The 25205-nt window shown below is 46.7% G+C and overlaps 4 protein-coding genes across 4 annotated transcripts; 2 read left to right on the top strand and 2 right to left on the bottom strand.

The window, feature by feature from the left end:
• Positions 1–177: 177 nt before the first annotated feature.
• On the bottom strand, positions 178–1378 carry H6S33_012649 (uncharacterized protein; the record flags this gene model as incomplete). Its single annotated transcript, XM_044844023.1, has 4 exons — positions 178–558; positions 612–795; positions 873–1076; positions 1152–1378. The coding sequence occupies 4 exons, from the start codon at positions 1376–1378 to the stop codon at positions 178–180; spliced, it is 996 nt and encodes a 331-aa protein (XP_044695298.1).
• Positions 1379–3646: 2268 nt separating this feature from the next.
• On the bottom strand, positions 3647–5137 carry H6S33_012648 (uncharacterized protein; the record flags this gene model as incomplete). The annotated part of the gene is made up of 8 exons (XM_044844022.1): positions 3647–3682; positions 3753–3796; positions 3950–3984; positions 4482–4524; positions 4579–4611; positions 4678–4691; positions 4814–4998; positions 5090–5137. 8 exons carry the CDS (start codon positions 5135–5137, stop codon positions 3647–3649), a joined length of 438 nt encoding a protein of 145 aa, XP_044695297.1.
• Positions 5138–8508: 3371 nt separating this feature from the next.
• On the top strand, positions 8509–10123 carry H6S33_012647 (uncharacterized protein; the record flags this gene model as incomplete). The annotated part of the gene is made up of 2 exons (XM_044844021.1): positions 8509–8681; positions 8752–10123. 2 exons carry the CDS (start codon positions 8509–8511, stop codon positions 10121–10123), a joined length of 1545 nt encoding a protein of 514 aa, XP_044695296.1.
• Positions 10124–14087: 3964 nt separating this feature from the next.
• On the top strand, positions 14088–23273 carry H6S33_012646 (uncharacterized protein; the record flags this gene model as incomplete). Its single annotated transcript, XM_044844020.1, has 4 exons — positions 14088–14134; positions 14230–19528; positions 19580–21805; positions 21870–23273. The coding sequence occupies 4 exons, from the start codon at positions 14088–14090 to the stop codon at positions 23271–23273; spliced, it is 8976 nt and encodes a 2991-aa protein (XP_044695295.1).
• Positions 23274–25205: the final 1932 nt, after the last annotated feature.

The raw sequence follows: 25205 nt of genomic DNA, 5'->3' as shown, positions 1-25205 counted from the left end.
TAATATAATAATAAAGAAATGTTTGTAATCCGATCCCAAAAATAAAAAGTAAATAAACGCCACTTCCTCGTTACTTGAATGACAAAGGAGAAATAATAATAATGGTACATGATATAGATCATAAGTAAATACATGAAGAACACCACGCAAATGCGCCGGGTTCCAATAAATCACTCCCTACTTTTGCGACAATGCAGTAACTGTCGTACTAGCGCCCATTCTCCATGCGGCATCCTTGAGCGGTCTCTCATCACTATCTGGGAGGCCATGTGTAGCGCTTCTATTACTGCTTTGGTCGTCGTCTATTGGCTGACTGTCGATGATAATGTCTTTTTGGGTATGAATAGCCAGAGCGTTAGCTCTAGCGGCCGAGTTGTCGAGGTTCTTGCTCGATGAAAGTTCGAATTCGCCTTCACGTCCTAGCTTCCCGTCGCGCGCAATCCTTGTGATAAGTTTGGCCATGGAAAGCTCAATCTTGAGTTTGACCATGTAGGCTAGAGGGTGAAGCTGGATATATACTGCTCCGTTTCGGAGACTCATGCAGCCGATAATGACACACTGTATTCTTTTAGTACGAGGCAAATCAGGAGGGATTTTGGGGGAAGTATTACATCCATGGCAAGAGAAACTGTGATAATACGGATGTTGAAGGCAACGAGTTTGTCGTATTTAGTGTGGCCTTGGGAAACTAATCGTTGACGGACCACTCTAACGAAATACCAGTTGAGGGCTGCGTCAATAACTAACAAAATCACTTTCTCAATTCGATCCCATATCGCATTTATTGCAAGGTATCTGCGGGTTGATGAGGCGGAATGTTAGTATTTATTCCATCGCATGACTTCTGGTATGTATCGGGATCATTCACTTACCTCGCATTGTTTTGGGCATGTGCTGGGATCCATATGATGAAAACGCTTATATTGATCATTGTTACCACGATAGCCGTTCCCCACTTGATATGATTCGCTCTTCGTTTATCGAACATTACCACTGCACATCGATTGATGATAATCTGCATAAGGAGTTGGACTTGGAAAACCCAGAATGTGAGTAGTATAACCGCGTATGGGATACTGTCGTGAGGGCATGTTCGTTAGCTCAGTTATTCTAGTAAATGGCTGTGGGAGATATTGAAGGAAGTGGTTTACTTTAACGGTGTTTGGTTCGTCAACAGTAACCAACCTTGAATCGTAATCGCAGTACATGCGATCATTTCTCCCCAGACCATCCATACGAAGATCGATTTAAGCGGCTTTCGAATCTGCATGGTCGTCTTGTACGCCTCCCATCCTGTAAAGAACCCAACTCCGATCGTGATACCAGCTGAAATTGAGGCGAGCTTGATATCCGTGAGACCCGCGTCGACGTCCGTCATTGTGTTAAGGGCGGTTGGTCGAGGAGATTAAGAGATCGAGCTCGAAGGTTATTTCTCCCTGGTTGTGGGAGCGGGTATCTGAAGATGAGATAGGATAGGGTAGCTAGCTACCAGAAGACAGCTTTTGAATGGCTGGTAGATAGAGTAGGGTGCCGGTAGGGCTAGGGATTTAGGTCGTCTGGTCTCCGGTGTTCCATCTTTAGTGGGATGGATACTTGCTATATATGTAGCTAGCCAACGACTGGTACTACTGACTAGCTGCATGTACCTTTACGACAGGGCACCCCCCTCAACTTTGCAATTGCACCCTACCTCTGAGATTTAGGTATTCCAGATACAGAGCTAACTGCTGTCAGAATTCAATGACGAATCGGGGCATGCCTTTTTCTCCTTTTCCTTGCTCTCCCTTTAAGGCACAGGAAGATCTTTGACTAAAATTCTCTGTTTCTTCTGTGCCCTTTCATACATGCATATATACGATGGAATTGAGTTGGAGAGGTTTGAGCACACAGCGATCATCCCCTTCCCTCTTCTATGCTTTCTTTCCTAGCTAGTTACTTCTAACTCAACCTAAACTCATGGAAAAAGCCAATGTTACACTATGTAGTACTCACATCTATGTTGGTGGCCAATGATTGAAGTCCGGAACATGCAGCGAAAGGCTTCTATACCGATACATCCTATAAGGATAATCTCTATAAAAACACCAGTTCTCAGATGCTTTGTGATATTGAGAAGGCAGTGGATATGATCAGGTTTTTGATCCTTTGTACCCAGCGCCAGCCCTATTTCCAGAGATAGGGAACTTCTATCCTTTGGTTTTGAATTCAATCCCTTCATCTCTATAGACGGGATTATACTTTATATTTTCAGAAGCACTAATATCACCATATCTAGCGAACCGCTTCACCAACAAGTCACCGCTTGCGACCTTCTCTTTTCACCTTCTGGCGCCATCAACTCCTCCTCGCACATATGCATGGCCGGATCTTTGCACATCGCTATGTATGCAGTACCAGTGTGGAAACCGGGCACAGACGAAGGGATATATCACATTCTTGTCTCGGGAGACTCGTTTGGTTATCCACTTCTGGAGGTAGACCCAGAAGAAACCACCTCCACTAAAGAATTGAGGTACCAGCGCAACGGTAGAGTGGATACCTGTAGCTGTCGATCACCTACTATAGCCCCTGGCACTGCAGGGATGACGACCAGGGGAAGATTCCCTACTGCTCCGCAATAATTAATCTTCAAGCCAGTGCTCTTCAAGCCGGTGCTCTTCAAGCCGGTGCTCTTCAAGCCGGTGCTCTTCAAGCCGGTGCTCTTCTAGCCGGTGCTCTTCAAGCCGGTGCTCTTTAAACTGGTGCTCCTTCTCCTCCCAGGATTAAATCTTCACATTTACTCAATCTTTATTCTCATTCATATGCTACTCTCTGGGCTTGTTAGCAACTCCTCTACGTGCAGAGAAAAATTTATGCTGTGCATGTGGCGATGAAACAAGCCCGGGCTTTTAGTGATGTATGGTGCACCATTTGCACGCACGTCCCCGGCTTTCCATCCGGTCGTTGCGCTAATCGAACGTCCCCGGAATTTGATTTTCTTTTTTCTGTTGCCTCACACAGAACCCAATCTTTGAACAACCAATGGGCTCCATATCAAACTTACGCGGGGAGATGACAAAAGTAGTGCTTCTGTCAAGTGAAAGCTCTGACTGGCGAAACATACCTAGACAGGCTAACCAGGGTGTTACATAACGAAACAGATTGTAGATGTGGAGTAAAGCATCAAAGATTGCATGCAGTACCTGTTACCCTAGCCCAGCTCTCCGGTCTCGGGGCTGGAAGGAAGCATATCTACTCAACTTTGTTTTCACCTCGTCGATGCAGTGTCTGATGGGTATATTCCGGGTTCCCCGCTGGATTGTACGGTATTCTAATTCCAAGTTTTCTCCCTGTCCTTAGCAGTACAACTATTTTCGACGCTGTTGCTCACGGCCCTGTTCAAATAGAATAGAGGCCTTGAATTTTCTCCAGAGTATGGTGCAGTGTCCTCACTCCTTCGCTCTGCAACTGGGTATCGATAATATTAATACTACATATATACTCTACATATGAAAATGTTGTGACAGTCTCCGATTCGATGGGCCAACAACGATTCAGTGGTGGCGGCATTTCGTGCCGAAATCCCTCTCGGTTCACCAAATCCATCTGGGCATTTGCAAACGCCTACGGTACGTACTTCCTACGCGGGCTCTTGTCGCTCATTCGTTCACGTCGGTCTCGATCTTGCTCGGACGCACCCCCTCTAGTACTCGCGTTGTCATCCGCCGGTCGTTTCCGAGTATTAACTACATGTATATAAAAGGAATACAAACCCTCTTCTCATGGGCCTTGGGCTTTAGAGAGTATGTCGAGCCCCCTTCAATGTTATGCACGTCAGCGGGAGTTTCCAGAAACAACTAGGGACTAGGGTTTTGGGGGGATATGTGAGGTTTATTGGTTGCCGGAATGAAGGAGATTCTCATTGACCCCCTGCTGAAGGTCATCCATGGAGGCATAAAATATCACTTACCCGAGTTGGTGATAAGATTGATACACGTTTGGCAACTAATGTTTGAATAAGGAGGTTATGTTCTAAACATCTCCTTGTTGAAACGATTCTATCGAGTGATATTCGAGCCATGATGAGGACGCAAATTAGTCACGTTTCAAAAGCGGGGAAGATGATCCCACCGATCTGGTAGTGCAAACCGGAAAACTTTACAGTACCAACCTGATGATCCAAAGGGTTGCTATTGAGAGACATGCATGCATATTTTTGGCCTCTTAGGACATTACGCATAGTTGAAATTACCGTGGAATCGGATCCCTAATAATTGATTCTGCCTCGGTGCCATACTATGTTTGAGGCACTTAGAGACTGTGATAACTCTGTCACAAAACTTACACTCTCTCACGATCGTGGACGAGCCGATAGCTCGATATTCCCTATAAATGTAGAAACGACGTATTCTCATTCACTTTTGAAACCATTTCCTCCTAGTATCCATATAACTTCAAGAGTCGACTCGGTGTAAGGATACGTCATCGTCCAGGGTACGTACGCGCATTGTGGACGATTTCTCACATTGGTCCTCATCCTAGAACCTAAGCTAAAATCAGCCGAATACTCTACTCTATGGAGTATCCACATGTAGGTACATGGCCTTTGGAGGTCGTGTGAAGAATCTTCTACTTTGATCTCGGCCCTATAATTATTCTCATACACTGAGTCTTAATTAATTACGCAGGAACAAATACCAGGCAAGTATATACTTATTTTGCGTTCTCCACAGCAAGACCTACATGGATGCAGGTAGAACAAGATAAAATAGTACATGCACTCTACTCTATCCACATGTGCTCATTACGGGCGAATGCTACCAGAAACCGTTACCACTGTTTAGGGACGGGAGCAAGCGAGGGTAAATCGGGTGCGGAAGGAAATATAGAAGGGTTGGATGGACTATCATTACGAGGCGCGGTGAGAGTATCCTTGTCAACGGGGTTAAGGGGGAAGGTGGGCCGTGGGGGTGGACGCTGGTTATAAATTTTCTCGGTTCTTGCAAGCTGGTATTGGTGCTTCTAATAGCTTAAGTTGAGCTCCCGAAGGAAAAATAGGATTCTGTAGGCCCATGTGCTTGGAAATTGGGATTATATTTCCCGTACGTACTATTTTTTTTTCTCCGTAGCTAAGCCTATAAACTGGTATGAAAGTCATTTCCGGCTCTAACGAGACAAGGTGCGATCAGACATATCAACACTCAAACTATTAGACCAGCCAAGCCCTTGAGGGGGAAAACTCACATCTTGTGCGGTTTGAAGGAACTTATATCAGATCTTGTGATCTCCGCCCGCGGCCGGACGTATGATTCTCGAGATCTCACTTACTGTCCAGAGGTTCCTTTCCTACACTGCCTGAGTGCAATGAAATGAAGATTGATTTCCGCTAGCTATTCGGGGGCTCTGATACCTACCACTCACTTTTCTAGTCCGCCATCCTCCGCTTATTCTCACCAACTTCGTTACAAAACAAGCTTTTTCGGGCCGGCACCAAAGCTGGTCAACCACCGTTCCAGTGCCAAGACATTGCTACATATGGTATGTGTACCAACCGCCTAGACCGCACCTCGCGGGATTGCACTCATGCACGACCACTGGTAAAGTACGAGACTCCACCACGGCAAGGGAAGGGGACCCACCTGTGGTTGGGCTACACAATCAGCACCTTGGTCGGTACCTCCGATGCCCAAAACAAAACTACCGCCTCCCTATGATCAACCTGTCAACAGTGCATCCTTTCGAAGTACGATTAAGGGTGGGAAATACTACACAACTGGAGATAAACGGAGTAGTAACCATTCCACGCCGTTAACTGTCAACGCCAGTACTAGTGAGTGCAAGATAATGACTAATCTGCATGTTTCCACTTCTCTTTATCGGTTAATGACTTTCCTTATTCAGATGGTATTTCTTTCTATTTAGGTGAAATTCTTTATCTCTTTATTTCACTTTTGCCGTTCACTGTTAAAGGTTGATTCTTAAGAATCCAGTTGATGCATCTTTTATTCTTATTCATTTTCACTATTTAATAGCTAGTTGAGCCTATCTCCTATAATTCAACACTGCTTCATACATTCTGATTCGGTACTTCATTACCACTACTTCATCGATTCTCGTTCGGCGCTTCGATCATAGAATCTAACTTGGTACTTTCTAGAGCCTAATTTGGCACTAATCATGGAGTATGATTCGGTTAGAACGTACATGTAGTATTATCGCAATAACAGGGACATTCGGGGCCTGACCAGCTTACTGGAAACTAGTGGATAAATGAAGTTACATCAAAGGTGTCACGCTATTACTTTCCACCCAATTGACAGTGAGTTCGGTTATTTTTGTTTAAATCGATGAACTTGCCTTACGTGAGATGAGCCTAGCTACATGTACCTAAACTGCCAAGAATGATCACGCTCACCGAGCCCGCGAAACTCCTATCCCCTGGATGTATGAGACATTGGTAAAATCTCTCTCATGCATGAACGTCATGTGACCTTGAATTTGGGTGAGAAAACGTCCAGGTAAGCAGCTTGCTGCCTTTGTCGGTCTTTGGAATACTTAACGGTGCCATAAAGTTCGCAGTTCGCTGCCTTACCTCAGTCAATCATTTCCTGGATAGGCCACGCTAATGCATGAGAGAGATTTTACCAATGTCTCATACATCCAGGGGATACCCCTGCTCTTCTATTTTGATGGACACAGTACCTATACCTACAGTCTCCCTCCGCTATAACGAACCTGCATATTCCAAATTTCTCGTTCGATACAGCAGATTATTCGGTACAGCAGATAATATTCCATTATTTTCTATGTGAAATTGAAATGCGGATCACCAAAACCCGTTCGTAATAGCAGATTTATGGCTTTATTGGCATTCGGTATAGCGGAGGTAGACTGTACACAGTTAGGGTAAAATATAACGAAACCGCACATCTATCGATATATCGGCGTATACTATCTGAGGGGAGTGGTGTCGAAATTAAGCACAATCTACTTTATGTCTCTACCGCGGTAAGTGGGCGCCTGTGCCAAGACCTCCCTAAATCAACTATATTCCTTCTCGCGCTCGGTATACACGAGGCAATGCTGTATTCCGGTCTTTCTCTCCCTCTAACATCAATAATTAGCTGTGAACGGGGCCAAAGATTTTCTACATGATACTTGGCCCAGAGAAGCGCAGACCGAGATTTCAGAACGTTCAGAGCGACCACTAGAATGCGCCCACTGGGCCACAGATAGAGAAGGCATTATTACGCTCATGAACAGCAAGCTGTCCGTAGTGGATTCGCGCGAGATTACCAGCATGATCCCTACCCGCAAAGAAGCTGTTCGGTAACGATTCTCAAAGGAAATCACGACATACATAGAACATGAGGTCATTTAGGATGTTTAACCGACGCATTCGAAGAAGGGAGAGGGAAGCTTCTATGGATATCTATCAAAATTTCCAGGTACCCTAAATCATGACGATTATCATGCATACTGAGAATCTCATTTACCGGGTTCTCTTCTTCTTGACCGTACGCTATACGTTTTTTCAATAGGCGACAAAACAACGGATATTCTATTTATCATCCTCATTGATAGCCACATAGTAGTCAGTCGAATGAATGCATTTATGCACCACATATCTCAAATCACCTGAGCATGCCCGTATACACCGAACTTCGAGGGCTGTTTATTCTTCTGAGCGAAGAACCAGAGGTACATCTTCATCAGATAAGAGGCTCTAGGGAACATTTGTATTGTCTTCCTGGATATCGTCTTATAAAAACTGGCGATATGTACAATTACAAAGGGTCTGCTGGTAATATTTGTCGGATTTCACCAGTTAATGTAGTAGTTATATGTGGAACCTCCATTTATATCCTGAATGTCAGATCCGGGGCATTCCATCAATGCAATATATCGGTATGTAAACTGGTTCATTGTTGTACACATTCAAAGTCAGAAGTTATGACAAAAGTTACCGGTACAGTACGTCCTACGTTAGAAGGCTTAGTTTCACAGTAATCTTGGCGCGCCAAGGCTTGCGCCTCACAACCAGTCGGAACATAAGAGGCATGGTTCCAAAGTACGTCGGATTAACCTGTTAACTTACTCATGAGGAAGTAAAACCTTATTTACAGCTTTACTGAGTGTAAAACCTCTGACCGGAGAGATTCTCACTTTTACCGGGACGTTTTCAGTAAGATATCATGTTGCAGTTCAGGATTACAGATCGGTCATGGCCCGCAACTTATAAACGTGGGAGGGTCGCGTCGGCAGAGAGAATTCGAACTCTTTCTTCAAGCTTCTGGAGAAACGAAGACTCCATATACATTCTTTTCTCGTTTTTTTCCTTCTTACTTTCCTTTATTTTCTCTTTTTTTCTCTTTCCTTTTCAGACCGTTCTAGGCTGGATCTAGACACCCACGCTCTTTTTTGATATATCAGGTTTGTTAAACTCATGGCCAAAGTTTTATTGGAATTTGGAAAATTAATCAATACTCACGTAAATACTTAGATCATCTAGTCGAACTAGTATAAATAATGTCTCCCATGAGCAAGATCACCGCCGTTCTCTGCTATGCACTCCTCTTAACTTCAGTGGCTGCGGACCATGCAGTATCACGAAGAGATGTCCATGATATCAAACGAAGAGAAATTATTGATTTCGACCGTCGTTCAATTGCAAATCAACCCATCTTCGAGCGGGCCTTTCTGTCAGTAAACCTTATTCCACCCATGGACTGTGTATCGAGGGGAATATTAACACCGTTTATGTGGAACTAGACATAAGCGTGAGCCAATTTTCGGCGCAATCGCAAAAGTAGCAGTAAAGGGAGCAGCAAAGGGAGCCGCAAAATCAGCGCCCAAAGCGGCAGCAAAATCAGCGCCCAAAGCAGCAGCGAAGGCGGCGCCCAAAGCAGCAGCAAAGAAGACCCCGCCTGCTGCAAAGAAGACCCCACCAAAGACCCCGCCGAAGACCAATGCGGCAAAGAAGACCGCACCAAAGACCGCACCAAAGAACAACGCGGCAAAGAAGACCGCACCAAAGACCGCACCAAAGAACAACGCGGCAAAGAAGACCGCACCAAAGAAGACCGCACCAAAGACCGCACCAAAGACCGCACCAAAGAATAACGCGGCGAAGAAGACCCCGGCGAAGAAGACCCCGCCAAAGAACAACGCGGCGAAGAAGACCCCGGCAAAGAAGACCCCGCCAAAGAATAACGCGGCGAAGAAGACCCCGCCAAAGAACAACGCGGCGAAGAAGACCCCGGCGAAGAAGACCCCGCCAAAGAACAACGCGGCGAAGAAGACCCCGGCAAAGAAGACTCCGCCAAAGAATAACGCGGCGAAGAAGACCCCGGCGAAGAAGACCCCGCCAAAGAATAACGCGGCGAAGAAGACCCCGGCAAAGAAGACTCCGCCAAAGAATAACGCGGCGAAGAAGACCCCGGCAAAGAAGACTCCGCCAAAGAATAAGGCGGCGAAGAAGACCCCGGCAAAGAAGACCCCGCCAAAGAATAACGCGGCGAAGAAGACCCCGCCAAAGAGCAACGCGGCGAAGAAGACCCCGGCGAAGAAGACCCCGCCAAAGAACAACGCGGCGAAAAAGACCCCGCCAAAGAAGACTCCGCCAAAGAACAACGCGGCAAAGAAGACCCCGGCAAAGAAGACCGCACAGAAGAAGACACCGGCGAAGAACACTCCAAAGAACACTCCAAAGAACACTCCAAAGAACACTCCAAAGAACACTCCAAAGAACACCCCAAAGAACACCGGAAACAGAAATAACAAGCAGAATACCGGAAACAGAAACAACAACAATCGAAACAAGCAGAATACCGGAAACAGAAATAACAACAATCGAAACAATCGAAACAATCAGCAAAACAATCAGCAGAACAATCAGCAAAACCAACCCAGCCAATGGAATAACCCCGACACCGTATTCCAAGGTGTTGATGCCCTCACAAATGTCGTCGGCACTGGTATTAGTCTTAACCAGCAGGCCCAACAAGCACCGCCTGCTGCTGACCCTGCTGCTGCTGCTGCTGCTGCTGCTGCTGCTGACCCTGCTGTTGCTGAACCTGCCGCTGCCGAACCTGCCGCTGCGGACCCTGCTGCTGTAGAGGACCCTAACGCACAGCCGGTCTAAACTAGCATATATATGATGGGGAGAATGATATATTAGATGGACAGGTGTTTAAATAAAGATGTATTTTTGATAGATACCCTGTGACCGTGAGTGAGTGTTGTAGTCTACCATTGTTTTGTCCTTCTTAGATTGGTAGAACGGTATAAGACGGGGCTAAAGTTGTAACTTTTCTTTTTCTCTTTTTATTTAGTTTGGGAATGGGAGAGGAGTTCTATGGGTATGGGTGTAGTAAGAGAAAAGTAGTCAATACGTGTATCGTTCATTTTTCATCGAAGTACATATATAGGGAATTATCTCAGAATGAATGGACTTTTGATCATGATTTTGACTTTTATGTGAATTGATTGTTATTACGCTGTCTCATCTCTTACCGGAATGAGGAAGATGTCCTCCACCCTACATGGTGGCTACCTTCTCCTTAATGGATCCATCGAGCAGATCTATCTGTGCAACCTCGACTATAAATATAAGTATGTACACCCACAGGAAAAAAGTGAGGAAACAACGAGTGCAACCAATCAGAACCCTAATGAAAAAGTGAAAATGGAAACGAATAGAAGTAATATGACTACACAATGAGATACAGAATAGATACTACGGCCTCTGAACTATATTTACCACTTTTTATGACTCCCCTTGCTCTTTACTACTGCTGCAATTCTCTTTGGTATGCTGTCAATGATTTTATATACATTTTCCCAATCTAGCCTTTCCCACTCTTCCCTAGCTTGGGCTTCAATAACTTTTATGTTTTCATTAAGAGTATCCTCTCTTCACTTTCCGGACTTGTCAAAAGGCATGGCTAGGGAATACTCGTGAGGCTGTATTGCGGGTGTGGGGATGTCAAGTTAGATGCACTCGTTGTCACGCTACTCATTGTTTCCTCACTTTTTTCCTGCGGGTGTACATGTAGGTATTCAACTATGTCTTCATGCATAATCTATCATTTCCACCCGACTAGTCAAAAATCAAATCTGATGCTCGCTCTGCGCATTACTCTTTGTACTTTTCACGAAATGATCTTTCTCGAAAGACCAATACAAATCGTGGTTATCTCGAGCTACTAAGCATGACGAATGTTTTTTTTTGTTTAATTCATTAATCACTAAACATGACGAGATGATCAAGACGAAACAAAAATCTATCCATGTACATGTATCTTCATACTAGTGCTAACCGAATTTCACATTTGATTACTGGAGTTGGAGTGAACTGAAAATCCTAAAATTTGTCATTGACTTTACCGTAGTAGTCTTAGTGCTATGCACTAAAAACATTTTTTCGACCCATGCGAAACCCCAACACTTGTACTATTTCGATAACGGAGGAGGCCAAAACGTTTATCACAGAACTATATGGTTGTACAATAATCAATTCTCTAGTTAGTATCGACTACATAAGTACATAAATAACAATCTATACTTAGGTGTTTTGACGCGTTCGGTGCGTCTGAGTGATAACCTGTGCATCAATCAGTCTTCAAACACAACTTGATAGTCCCAGCTTAAAAAAAATGAAGTTTCTGGACGTACTGGGAATCGAACCCAGGACCATCTCAAGTCACGATGAATGCGAATGAGATATTATACCTCTAAACCATACGCCCATCGACCGCCAATGGAAAGCGGATGTATAGAAACAAAAAAAAATGATTTACAGTAGGATCATGTAGAGAAAAGTCCTCGGTTGAAAAGATTGATATGTAATCTCGAGTTAGATTGAGATCATTCAAACTAGCATTATGTTATTATACATGGTATCTACGCATACCTACGTGTAGAGCATGGAAATTTAGTACTCTAACTACATCAATAGCTACATGAAGGGGTGTTCAATTCGGCTCTCTGCGCCAAAAGAATTACTTATCAAAGAGGCCGAGTTTAGTGCTTGTACGTACAAGTAGGCCTAACTCATTCTAACTCGACAATCAAGCTCGAATACATGGAAATTTAAGATCATGATAAATAGCAAGTTATACAATGTATGTACACCCGTGGGTGTACATGTAGATAATGATATTGAAAAAGCCTAGAGAATTAGTATAGAGGGTTACATCTGTAGGGACGGCCGGACGTAAGTAATTATACGTGTACCGACTAGAGAAAGCATTGATTTAATGGGTTGATAGATCTGAAATACTGCCTGTAGGGTTGAAGGCATATATGCATACGATACATGTGTAATTTGCACTTAGAAACTTATATAGAGCTTGAGATATAACAAATGATGTATATAGATATACATGTATATTTATAAGTCTTGGAACTTTCTTTCGCACCGTGAAAGCCAATGTAGCTCTTATGTATTTGTATCGTATACGTATCATTGCAGTTATACTAGGGGGCACATAAAAATACCATGAATTGAAGGAGTTTAGAATGAAGGTGCTATTCTATGTTTTTTTTGCGGTCACCTTCTCACTATTTTTTTAATCTGCAGCTGTGAGACTGATCAACGCATCTTACACGCAAAGATATAAAGTCTCAGGGTCCCGTGACTCTTAGCCCTCATGATGCTAGAGGCATCCTAAACGTGGCCTGGAGACGTTTTAATTGCGTCTTTGCTAAATTAAGCGCCAAAACATGATGTGTGGATTCGCCACGATATTAGAGCGTATTTACTGTGTCATTTTTGATAATTAACACTTTAAATTGACGGTTGCAAAGGGCAAAATTGACACTTCCCCTCCACAGAGAGTTAGTGACATAACAGAGAGTTAGTGACATAAGGAAGGTGTGATTGGGATAACTCTGAAGATCTGATAATTCCTCACACTATCTGTGATATACGCTGACGGGATATGAAATGCGTAGGCTGCATTTTGTATCCTTTTGACGCATTTCACAGCCTGGCAAGAAACCCCATCCAAAATTGACACTTGCGGATATCGCTTTGGAGAGTGGCGAAGTGTCAATTGTCAGAATTGACGGTTAGTAAATACGCTCTATTAACTCTCGAGATCTCGTTAATTATACGCTACTAAGTACGATGTAGTTATGCACTAAGAATACGTATATACGGTATTTATGAGGTATTCCTCTTACAGTCAGTATATCTCGGTATTCTTCACTGAATTCCGTAATCCTATATTGGTAGTGATCGTGATTTACCCCGTTTGTTTCGTACACACATATAGTAATCCCCCGGTGGCACAGCTTTGACGCCCTTCCGCCACAGTTGTCGAGTTGTGTGCCACATATGCAAAATCGAAGCTAGCCTTATTTCAGCTTGTCCCACGCCGCTAATTATGCGAAAGTAAACACCTAACCAATTTTGGCGACAAGTAATTTGCCTGCCCTGTCTTCGTTTTTGAGCTGTGACAGTGCAACAATATACTTCGGTCCTTATTAATCACTCAGAAGCGAGAAGTAAAATGAACGTCTGGGTTTTCCGGGAGGTGCAGGTAGAGTAGAGTGTTAAGTCTCATGATCAGAGTCGTGAGTAGTGAGTCGATGAAGTGTTACCTAGAGTCTAGATGTAGGTAAGGGACAGCTACTCCATGTTATGTAGAGCTGTCATTTTCCTTGAGATATCTGCGCGGGGTGCAGGTTCCTCACTTATGTGTATAATTACTTTTTTTAGACTTATGTAGAACATTTTCATCCAGAATCGAAGCGATCGACAGCTTCCATTGGCCTGTTGGACCTGATTACTTCTGGCACAAGTACATACACCAAGTTCTTGTTTGGTCAGACCCTTAGAGGTTACCAACTGCCTAACTTGCCTCAGCCGCAGCCGCGTTCCCTAGTGTAAGGCTTGGCCAACATCCCTCCCCACGCACTCTCACTGACTGCTGCTCAGCCTGAAAATCAACGTCAACCCTGCGATTCGTGCCTATCCCACCCTTCAACGGTTACTTTCTTCGATTTTTTCTTGCTCATTTTGTTTGCTCTTTTCGCGTTTATAGCTTGCATTTTTGCATACTGTTGATTATCGTGAAGTTCCCGGTCCGGCAGAGGTGGATATGTCAAGACCATTTCTCACGACTTTCGACGAAACACGTTCTCCAATGTCTGTTTATCCTGCGCACATCCCTCTTTGCTCTCAAGGGAAACATTGTTTCTTGGAGCCTTGACTTCAGCTTTCGCGTTACTAACATATAGTAGGACTTCACCACCACCCATCGGAACACCTTCAGCTCCCCTTCTTGCTCCAGCTTTCAAAACGAACCTTAACCGCGCAAAATCAAAACGTTGGGTAGAGGCGAAAACTGTCGACTACGGTGGTGGGGGTTGGGGAGATGATGACGACTTCTATGAGGACGAAGACTACGAAGATGATGGGTACGAACCATCCTCAGGTGGTCAGGGATACTCTCAACAAGATGCCTCATATGGGAGGAAAGAAGACGTGCCGCCAATCCCAAAGCCAGTCATAAAGCTCTCGGATCTAGGTAGACCGGCAAATGGAAGTTCAGTTCCGAGGGTAGAGACACAATCTCCGGATCTGGGAATACCTTTACCGCCGACACCATTAGAGATGGAGCAGCAAGAGCAGGCTTCACGAAAGAGCGCTTTTCCATTTTATAATAGTCCGCAACATTCTCCGGGTGGGATACTTCAGTCTTTCTTACCTCAAATCATGACTTCTCGTTCGTCAAGCCCTGCTAGGGGTATTCAAAGGGCCCAGACAATGGGGGTGGATAAACCACTTCCAATGTATAGCCCATCGTCTCCTCCACCTCCTCCCCCTGCGAAGGATCAATATCATCCGCCGAGGGAATATTACTCTCCGAACTCTGTATCCAGGTCATCATCACCTGGGCGGGAATCATCACCTCAACCGTTCGGAATGGGGTACGGGTACTCTTCAATGGGACCCGGCACGGGCCAAAAAGCACAAGGCTCGCTTTCCACAGTAGATAATAACCCAGATAGTCCGAATAGACCAATGCCACTTCCCAAGGATAGCCCAGATAGTGATAAACAACTTCCACCTTGGCAAAATTCACCTCCTACTCAATCAGACTCGACATCACCTACTTCACCCCCACTTCCGCCCCCACTTCCACCAAAAAATGACCCGCAACAGAGTGAACAGTCTCATGTGCGCTATAGTACACCTGCCAATGTGGAGTATTCTCAATCCCCACTGCAGGGTATCAAAAGAGCAGAAACTACACCACTTAGATCAAGTTGGGGATCAGCACCACAAAGCTCACCTGCCCAGAAACATTCAATTCCTCGACGTCCTACGAATAAGAGCAAGAACTTACCAACTTTGGGAAACCATGATCAATCTGGAAGTAACAGAAGCTCTGAAGGGTCACAACTACAATATTCCCTTGAACAAAGGCATGATCAGCCCGGAAGTCCCCAAAGTTCACAGGGACGACAATCGCCTGAGGTTACACGCGACCAACAGTCAAGTCCGATGAGCTCTCAAGGACGGCAATCACCCGAAAAAAGACGTGATCAGACTGGAAGTGATATTAGCTCCAAAGCTCATTACTCCCCACCTACTCAAGGGGTCGATTATGTAGACCAAGAGTACTATTTTGCTCCAAATCCCCAACAATCGCAGCCTCAACGTGCATCTTCTCAGGAAGTTTCATATGCAGACGAAGAGTACTATTCACATCCAAGTCAACAGCAGTATCGCCCGCCCTCACAGCAGGTTCAACAGTCTTTCGCTCCTCAATATCAACCTATGATATCTCCACAATCACAGATGCCCCTACAGCAGTCTGAGCCCATAATAGCGGTTAACTCTATCCTTCCACCCCCTGCTCACTCATCTTCACCCCCTGCCCACTCATCTTCACCCCCTGCCGCTCCTCCCTCTCTGCCAGCTCCCGAGTCTCCAAGTAGGCTTATCCGCCCATCAGAAATATACGCTCGCATCGGCGAGGAACGAGAAAAGGAACGCAGGGCTAGTGATGCAGACAGCAGATCCAAATATATGGCCGGCCGCAATAGTATAGATTCTACAGCCAGCGGCGGTGTCCCCGTAATGCATAATTCCAGCCTTGGCGTCGATTCACAACGCGGTCACCTCTCCTTGGACCCCCAACAGGCCTGGAACAGAGGTGGCGATCGTATGCCTGAGCTCCGAGAGAGCAATGGGAGTCGACCCAGCAGTCGCCAGGAGTCTATTAGGAGAATAAGTCGTTCTGGGAGTCGTACTCATAGCAGATCTAGTAGTCGTGCTGAGGGTTCTCGGCCTAGCTCTCGGCAGGAGATGGCTAGGAGTCCCAGTCCTTTCCCACCGCCTACTAGTGCATTACCGCCCATCCCGTTAACAACAGTTCCAGCAAGCCCTATTCTTGATAGGGTAATCGATGCACCGGCCTCGGAGCATGAAAAAAGGCAGAACGAGCAGCAGGAGAAGAGGGTGTCAACTTGGGACGATGGTATCATCTCCAGCTATGGTGGCTCTGAAGATATTGATGTAGAATACCGGGATCACCAAATTCAGCCATTCGACCCTTCAAGCTTCGGTACTATCCACGAGTCTCCACAAACACAGTTCAACACCCGAGTCGAGTCCGAGCTCGAAAGAAGTCCCAGCGGCGGTTTCAAGTCTATGGTCAGCAGCGCCTTCCAAAGACAAGACACACACAATCACCCCACGCCGGCCACGCCGATCTCTCCAATCCCCTCTGAAGATGACAATCTAGTCGCCCCCTGCGGTGGCAGCATTGACGATACCATCTCTCCTATCCTCCCACGCGGACCTGCTAATTTCGCTGCCATTCAGCGCACAAACACTACCCCTCTGCCTCCGACATCACTTTCCCCTCCACCTCACCACATGTTGGAGAGAAGTAATACAGAGAGAAAATCAAAAGATGAGTCTCATACCACGAGGACTCCGTTCAGGAAATCAATGGGTGCAGAGAGAAGTGTACCAATTATTGTGCCAATGTTAGATACACAGGGTTCGAGAGGCGAGATTGCAGAGGTGACGCCAGATACACCGGCATTGGGTAAAAGGAGAGATGGACCACCGGTTTGGGTTTCGTCTCCCCAGGATGAGGGTAGTGACAAAGCTGGGGCCATGGAGCGAAAAGATACCATCGAGAGCCAGGAAAGTCAAGAGAGCCGGGATAGTCAAGAAAGTCAGAGTGCCAAAGGTAATAGAAGTCCAGAAAAGGATTATCTAGACACATTCCTTGGCGAATTAGAACGAGCACAATCCCCTGCGCCGGAAGATACGCCCCCGGTTGATACACCGCCTAGGCAACAGCAAATTTACGATCCTTCCACATTTGAAGCCACAGACCAATCTCAATTCCAGCAACAGCAACAGCATAGACAACAGCAGCCATTTGGGCCGGATAGCTTTGGAGTGGACCAGAATCCGGAGCATCAGAAACAAGGGCAGCATGGGGGTTGGCAGCAGCAGCAATTATATGCAGGGGAGGAAGAGGAACGGGTGCATCGACAGGAAACATATGAGGGAGAGCAACAGCAGCAGAGACATCCTGGACCCGACGGCCTTGGACAGCGACAACAGGTGCCACCTTCGCCGCCGCCACCACCGCTGCTGCCGTTCGATCCGTCAAGCTTCGGCGCTGTACATATAGCTCAAGAGCAGCACCCACACGAGCATCAGCAGCAGCCGTTTGATCCGTCGAGTCTTAGCTTTACCAACCAGCAAGGGGTTCCACCACCACCACCACCACCTCATCATCATTCGCCATCACAGCAGCAGCAGTACGGACAGCAGCAGTACGAGCACCGACAATATGAACAGCAGCAGTACGATCAGCAGCAGTACGATCAGCAGCAGTACGATCAGCAGCAGTACGAACAGCATCAGTACGAACGGCCTCAGCAAGCTCAGTATGAACAGCACCAACAACCCTACTGGGAACAGCCCCATCCGCCACCAAACAGCCACAGCACCAATAGAGAGAGCGTTGGGGTCTTGGGCCTCTATGATAGTTACTGGACCCAGGAAGAGACTCAATCTCTTCCACCCCCGCCCCCGGTAAAGAATCCGAGAAGACCAAGCGCGCCGGATCTCCAACTGCTTTCGGCCATGTCAGCGTCCTCGAATCGGGACTCGGTATCTGACCTTCCTCCTCTTCCACTTCCAAAGGGCGGCCCTACTACAGTGAGGATTATACCTACACCTGTCTCGATCCCAGATGTGTCTGTCCCAGTAGAGAGACCTGAATCGACTCCAGCCAGTGCGTCGGAGATACCGGATAGCGAATTGTTGGAGATGATGATTGCAAGGAGGCAGTTCTTGGCCAGAACGCAGACCGGAATTTCAGGAGCCGGTGAGAAGGAGGAAAAAGAGAAGGGGAAGGCCAACAAGGAAGTGGAAGACAGTGTAGAGGCACAAGTGGATGAGAAGGAAAAGGGGGTTGAGGGGAAGAAATCAGTGGAAGGCGATAGAACTGATGTTGAAGATGGGGACGATGACATGTTGATCGTACATGGCCATCGAGTGATTAATGATGACTCAATGAACGATCCACATCCAGTTATCGAGGTGCAAAGAGAAGGAACCCCTGAGATCAGAATAAACCCTCCAGTTGAAGGGCTCGAGGTCATCCCACAAACGCGCATCCTTGGCCCCGAAAGCGAGGGTATCGAAGCTATCACAGGACCCGTCATTCAACCGCCGAAAAAAGAAGAGGACGGGGATGGTGAAAAGACGCCTATGCAGAGTGATTACGCCAGGGAACTTTTAAACCAGTTTTCCCGGCCACAGACGTTGATGCTGAAAGAAACCATGCCAATGCCTTCTGGAGTCCTGGTAATGCCGCCTATGCCACCTAAGGAAGAGGGCGAGGAGGAGGTTCCCGACGTGGTCGACTTTAGTGAAAAGGACGAGGATGAAGATACCGAGATTACTAAAGAAGGACTTACAGTAAAGGAACCTAGTAACGCTGGATCCGTTGATGTAGGAAGGATAAGACAATATATGGACCCACGTGATGCTGCTCGTCTTCCTAATTCTGATGATCGGGTTGCGGCCTATAACCAGGCTCGAAAAATAATCGGAGAGACGCCTACTGGCTTGAACAACTGGATCAAATACATGCTAGAGGAGAACGGGGGCACGCAGACGTTAATGCTTGGAGCAGAATCACAGTCAAGGCCTCAGACCTCAAACGGAAGAGTTCAACAGCAACCGCAACAACAACAACAACAGCAGCAGCAGCAACAGCACTTTACGCCGATGGCTAAGCAGCCAAGTGCTGAATCAGACCATCACTCGACTCCATCTGGAGACTCGCCAATCTCTCAAGTACCCTCACCAAGTGGCTCGAGGCCTAGTCAGACGAATATGAACGGCAACGGTGGACATAGTGCAGGTGGACACAGTACAACCCCAACACCCAGCATCGTAACCGGTGGTTCTGGTGGGTCAGGTATGATGCATGCGCCCATGGATAAAGCTGTAGACAAGGCAAAGGGCTTTTTAAGTAGATTTGGTGGAAAGAAGGTTTGTTTCTTTGTCTCAATTTAAATTATCAAAATTGACATGGGGCGATAGGGTAAGGACCCTAAGGATTCGAATCCATCTACATCGTCAAACCCCTTATTTTCTCAGCCAGCGTTTCAACATGCACAGCAACAGCAGCAAGGACCGTCTACTGGATTTCAGGGGCACCAGAGGCAAGTTTCGCAGCAGCTTTTGCAGCAACAGCAACAGCCCCATGGACAGCCTGCTGGATTTCAGGGACACCAGAGGCAAGTTTCGCAGCAGCTTTTGCAGCAACAACAACAGCCCCATGGACAGCCCTCTTCACACCCCCCCCCTCCTCCTCCTCCGCCGGCGCAACTTTCGCAGGTTAATCAAGCTCAAAACGATCTTGCGCAGTTGGTTCAACGGGGGCAAAATTTGCAGGTTCAATCTACACCCCAGCCTCCTACGCTTCAACCAGCAGGTCCACCACCCAGGACGTCAGGATACCCACCAGGGCAGCCGCCGCTACAACCGGTACCGGTACCACCACATAGGCCTAGATCCCAACCGCAGCCGCCACATCTAATTATACCAGGTTCAATTATCTCCCAGCAACGCTCAGTGTCCGGGTCCGGTCCATTTCCCCATCAATCATCTCAGCAAGCGCCTCAGCAGGTGCCCCAACAAACGGCAGTGAACTCGGTCAACCAACAATATCAACAGCCAACTAGCACACCGCCGCAGAAACAAACACCCCCTCCCCCTCCCCCAGAGCCTGCTAGATCATCTCCTCATTCTCATGGCACAGAGGACAAGGTATCAGAGCATAGTAGTACTCCACCTGCTACCCAGGGTATGCCACCACAGCAAACTCAAACCTTCCCCAATAGGTCTGATAGCCTGTACTCCCAGAAGCAGTTTCAGGATTCGCGAACATCTTCACTTGTGACCACACAGAGGCCTGATAGGAGTGATTCTCTCTCTTCAACAAAGGAGATGCACCAAAGGAACATGAGGTCAGATTCACTTTCTCGACAACAGCAACTGCAGCAGATCCCAAAAAGGTCTGATTCGTTGACTTCCCCACCTATTTTGATTAATTCCGACAGCACAATCTCTCCATTATCTGCACACCCACATAAGGCTCAAGGGGCATTCCAATCTATCCCGCAAAAGCCTTCACCACCGGCAGAAAGCCGTTATGCAGGGGAAAGACGTGGGCAAAATGCTTTTGCTCCTCGCGATGACGACCCTGAAGAAAAACCTGAGGAGCCTAAACCCCCACAGACGCAGCAGCAGCCAGCACAGATCACTGGTCCTGTTTCGGGTAGTGTGCCAGCTATCACTTCAGAGCCCCGACTGGGTGCCAAGCAAACACCGCAGATGAACTATATGGAGTCCCATCCAGGACCTTATATGGGCAATGAGCAACAAAAAGGATTCATATCAAACCAGATGACTGGAGCTCTGCCGCAGCTCAGTAGGCAGGAATCTAATGACGATGATTTCTATTCTATGCCTCCACCGCCTCCAAAGATGCAGACGCAGCAGCCATCACCACCAAGAGTAGTCACTGGGGGTGGGTTATACTCCGAGCAACAACAGCAATATCAGCAAGGCTACCAGGGCGGTCCTCCGCCGCAAGCAGGTCACGGTCGTTTCCCGCAAAACCCGGCAGGATTTGCAGTGGATCATACTCGACCAAGGCAGCCTTCTGGTGCTGGGCAACCGGGTCTTGGATCTCCGCAGGTCGGGTCACCCGCCCCTCAACTAGGCCCACTAGGACCTCAAGGCCAATTCTTCGGCACTCAATTTGCTCCAGGGGATCCTCGGGACCCTCGCGGTCTATTTAAAGGGGGTCCCCAGTTCCATCATGGGCCACCATTTCACCCTGGACAGCCTATCTCGATTGGACAGCAGCCAGAAGCTCCGGGAGTTAGACGTACATCGTCTGGCTTAATGAAGACTCTCAGTGGTGTTAGCGGCAAACAGCGACCATCTACAGATTCGAACCTTCAGCCCCCAAACAGTGCGGGCTCACATTATGAGGGATCGACTACTAGCTCACAGGAAAAGAAACGATCGAGCTTCTTTGGCAACCTGAAAACTAAGATGGATGAAAGCGTGAAATCCCCTCAACAGGCACAAAATGTAATTCCTAAAACAATCAGTCAGGAAATAAAGCAAGAAGGCGAAAGAAGGTCGTCGTCATTCATGAAGGGTAGGAAGAAGGATAAAGGTGAAGGATCGGGAAGCTCGAAGGAAAAGAAGGAGAAAAAGGAGAAAAAGAGTCATAAGAAAGTTTTTTCAATGGTTAGATTTCTTTCTATCCCTAAGTTTTTTTTTTTTTTTTGGAGTAGTACTGATTAGGTTGTAGGACGTGTTTGGAAGGACAGGATCCATGCTTGGTAAATTGACAAAGTCACCATCGCCGACACCGTCTCAGGCCTCCGCACACAAGCCGCCACCGCCACCGCCACAACAGCAACAGCAACAGCAACAGTTCCAGACACGACAGGTGCAGCCACAACACCAACCGCAGCAACCACAGCTGCAACCACAGCACCTGCAGCAGCGTTCTACTGGGCATGGAAATTACAACCCGTGGAATGGGAACTCTCCCATACCACAGCAACAAGGTGTCTATGTCGAAAACCTAAATGCGCAGCAGTCTCCGCGTCTTGCTCAAGGGCGGGGAAGCCCACTGGCAGGTTCTGCTGTGGCACCTCATCCACTTCAGCAGCAGGTGCAGCAGCAACCACAATCATCTCCTCTCCCACCGTCAGCGACTCATGCTCCCCCTCCACAGCAAGGACAGCCGCAATACGCGCCTGTTCCTATTCCACAAGGCTACACACGCCCTCAGGGCGAATACGCATATCAACAACAACAGCACCTACAGCAAGCTCAAGGGCATAGACAAGAGTTCACAAATATAGACCCAAGGACTGGTCAATCACCATCTATCAACATATCACCGTCTATTAATAGGAACCCCTCGCAAGTTTCTTCGCAAATCTCGGATATTCGAACTTCAGACAGTCGGAACATAAGCCCGAATTTGTCGCGAGCAGGAACACAAGCTTCGCGGACATATGAAACGACTCGTTCTCTGAGCCCGAATTCTGAAGCAGGCACACAATATGGACGACGACCCTCTGTGCGGGAGGGGGATATCTCAGAGCACCCGAGTTCTACCCAGCCCTCAATTAAGGAAGGAGAAGTGCAAAACGACATTCAACGGTATCAGCAGCCGTTGCCGCTTCCACAGTCGGTTGCTCAAGTCAAGGGTAGCGGTAGCGACCACGAGATATCGCCGCGTAGCACACCACTACCGGTCTCTCCTCCACCCATGAATACTCCCTTTGGTCCTCCTCCAACCCAAATAGAAGAGAGATCACAAACCGTTTCGCCGACTCCACCGCCTCATCCTCCTAAGGTTGTTGAGAATAAACTGCTCGAAACAGAGAAAAAGACACCCTATGATGCTGGATCCTCAAGGCAACCGGGTGGTGCGACTAGTTCAAGGGACCCATCTCCCGCCTTTACGGGGGCATCCCACGCTTCCGCAAATGAGAGAACGCCAACTCTAGCACATAAGGAGACAGAGCAGGAGGAGTATGATTTCTCGACAGAGAAGATTGCGGTCAACCTAGATTTACATGGTGAGGCGAGCAAACCATTCAAGAAGGTGGGGACAGACGATGAAGAGGAATACACTATGAGTGCTACGGCCTATCCGGGGCAGGCGTGGGATCCAAGTTACAATGGGTGGTATTAGAAGCGGGGTATTATCCTCTTAGTGTTTTTCTTCTTTCTTTCTTTTCTTTTGCATAGGGGTTCAGGTGGAAGTTTATCACCACATCCCTTAGTTCTAATTTTTTTGTTCTCTATTCCTTGTCCTTATTCTTTATGGTGCCTTGCCTTTTGTCGATAGCCGGCGTGTTATAACTTACAAGCAACTACCTTGCTTTTCTCTTTTTTTTTATTCGAAGAAAAAATTGGGTGGGTTCGTTTTGACTGTTTTTTGTCCTTCCGCTAATTGGTCTATCACTGGTACTGCTCGTACATCGCTTTCATTGCCGTCAGAATCGATACCTGGTAATTTGTTTGTTATTGGAGTGGGGTTGAAAGTGGGCTATAATAGAACTAAGCCTAAAATCAAAGGAATTATAGGTCGGTCCACTTAGTAGTGTTCTGGTGAGCTGGCCACTGGCCCGCCCGTCAAACGTTGACGAATACATTCTAGTTGAATAGTCAAAGTTGACAGATGGCGGATGCCCCAGCGCCAATCAATAACGGCATTAGTTAGTGATGTGATCATGATCTATTGAGGTGCTTGAGTGCTGAAAGCGACGAGATATTTTATCGTCGCTCTACATACCAGGGCGGCCGTGGGTGAGGAACCTGGGTTCCAAGTAGTACATGTAATTTATTGTTCCCCATGAGATTAAGATGGGACGTCTTGTGAACTCACCGGCGTGAAAGCTGTCAAGACATCCTGTTGTAATTACATAATGCGAGTAGAAAAGTGGCTAGTAGAGGATCTGACAAGGGGCAGCAGCTTTTGCTACGCCCGCAATTATTGGTATCCTGGTGAACTGTACAATATGATGATTACTAAGGTAATTGGATGCCTAGCGGGTATAGGTGTACCTCGCCTGGCGCGCCTACTGCCAACTGGCTAGTAGGCGCGTCTGGTACACCTATGCCCAACGGAGCAATCTTAAATAGTTTGTACAGTAGATAGCAATAAAAACCACCTTATACTTCATTATACAATTACTACGTGCTATTCACGTAGCAGCTTTCGTTGTACCTCCAGCCAATCTTTGACTAATGAAGCTAGAAAATTGTCCAAGACTTATTTTTTCTCAGAACTCTCGGATCATAGCCACTCACTCGATTATTAAAGCCTACATATCTCGAGATAAGCAATTGATCGATTGATAGTTCATTTATTGTCGAGACGAGTAAGACGAAAGGAGACTGGTCATCTTCACGAGTCGAGATCGAAACGAGACATCTTTGTTTCTTCTCGAACGGCCTTGTGCAGAACGTATTGAATATGTACATTCACGTACTCTACAATCCCATTTGCAACGCGAGAACTATCCAAGATAAGAGACTTCATGGGTACATGTATATATAATGAAAAAGAACGAGTAAGCAATGTAATTCAGTACCCCGGTAGATGTAATCGAACCGGCCACCTTTCGGAATATGAAACCACGCGTATGATTGGGTCTAATCTCCATGGTTCCTTTGCTGCTAAGCCGGTGCCAGCCGGGTATAGATTTATCCCCACCTACCTACATGTAATCATGCTTAAAACTACTTTTTGATCACGACTGCTTGAAAAGGTTAATACAACGTAGCTACAGATGTTTCTCTTCTCAACCAAGTTTCCAACCTCTCAAAGTCAACCATGAATTACATGATATCTTGATACACCCTCGCTAGGAACTATCCTCCCTGATTTGACGATTATTAATACCTGTATCCTACGGCTAACTCTGATGCTTTTATAAGCTACGGATATACTTGGCTGTTGCCTTTTTTTCGGCCCAAAACGTTTGCCTGCATAAGAGTCAGATCATATGGTACATTAAGATCTTGCGGGTTCATTGGTGGGTAAATACGTGTTATGCTGAGAGATGGTAGGACAAGTGAGTCGGGAGGAGATATTGAATACCATTCTTTCTGAGCCTCC

Source organism: Morchella sextelata (genome assembly GCF_020137385.1).
Source record: "Morchella sextelata strain SCLS chromosome Unknown scls_8, whole genome shotgun sequence".
In the NCBI taxonomy this organism is placed as follows: Eukaryota; Fungi; Ascomycota; class Pezizomycetes; order Pezizales; family Morchellaceae; genus Morchella; species Morchella sextelata.
This window is presented reverse-complemented; position numbering and strand designations above follow the sequence as displayed.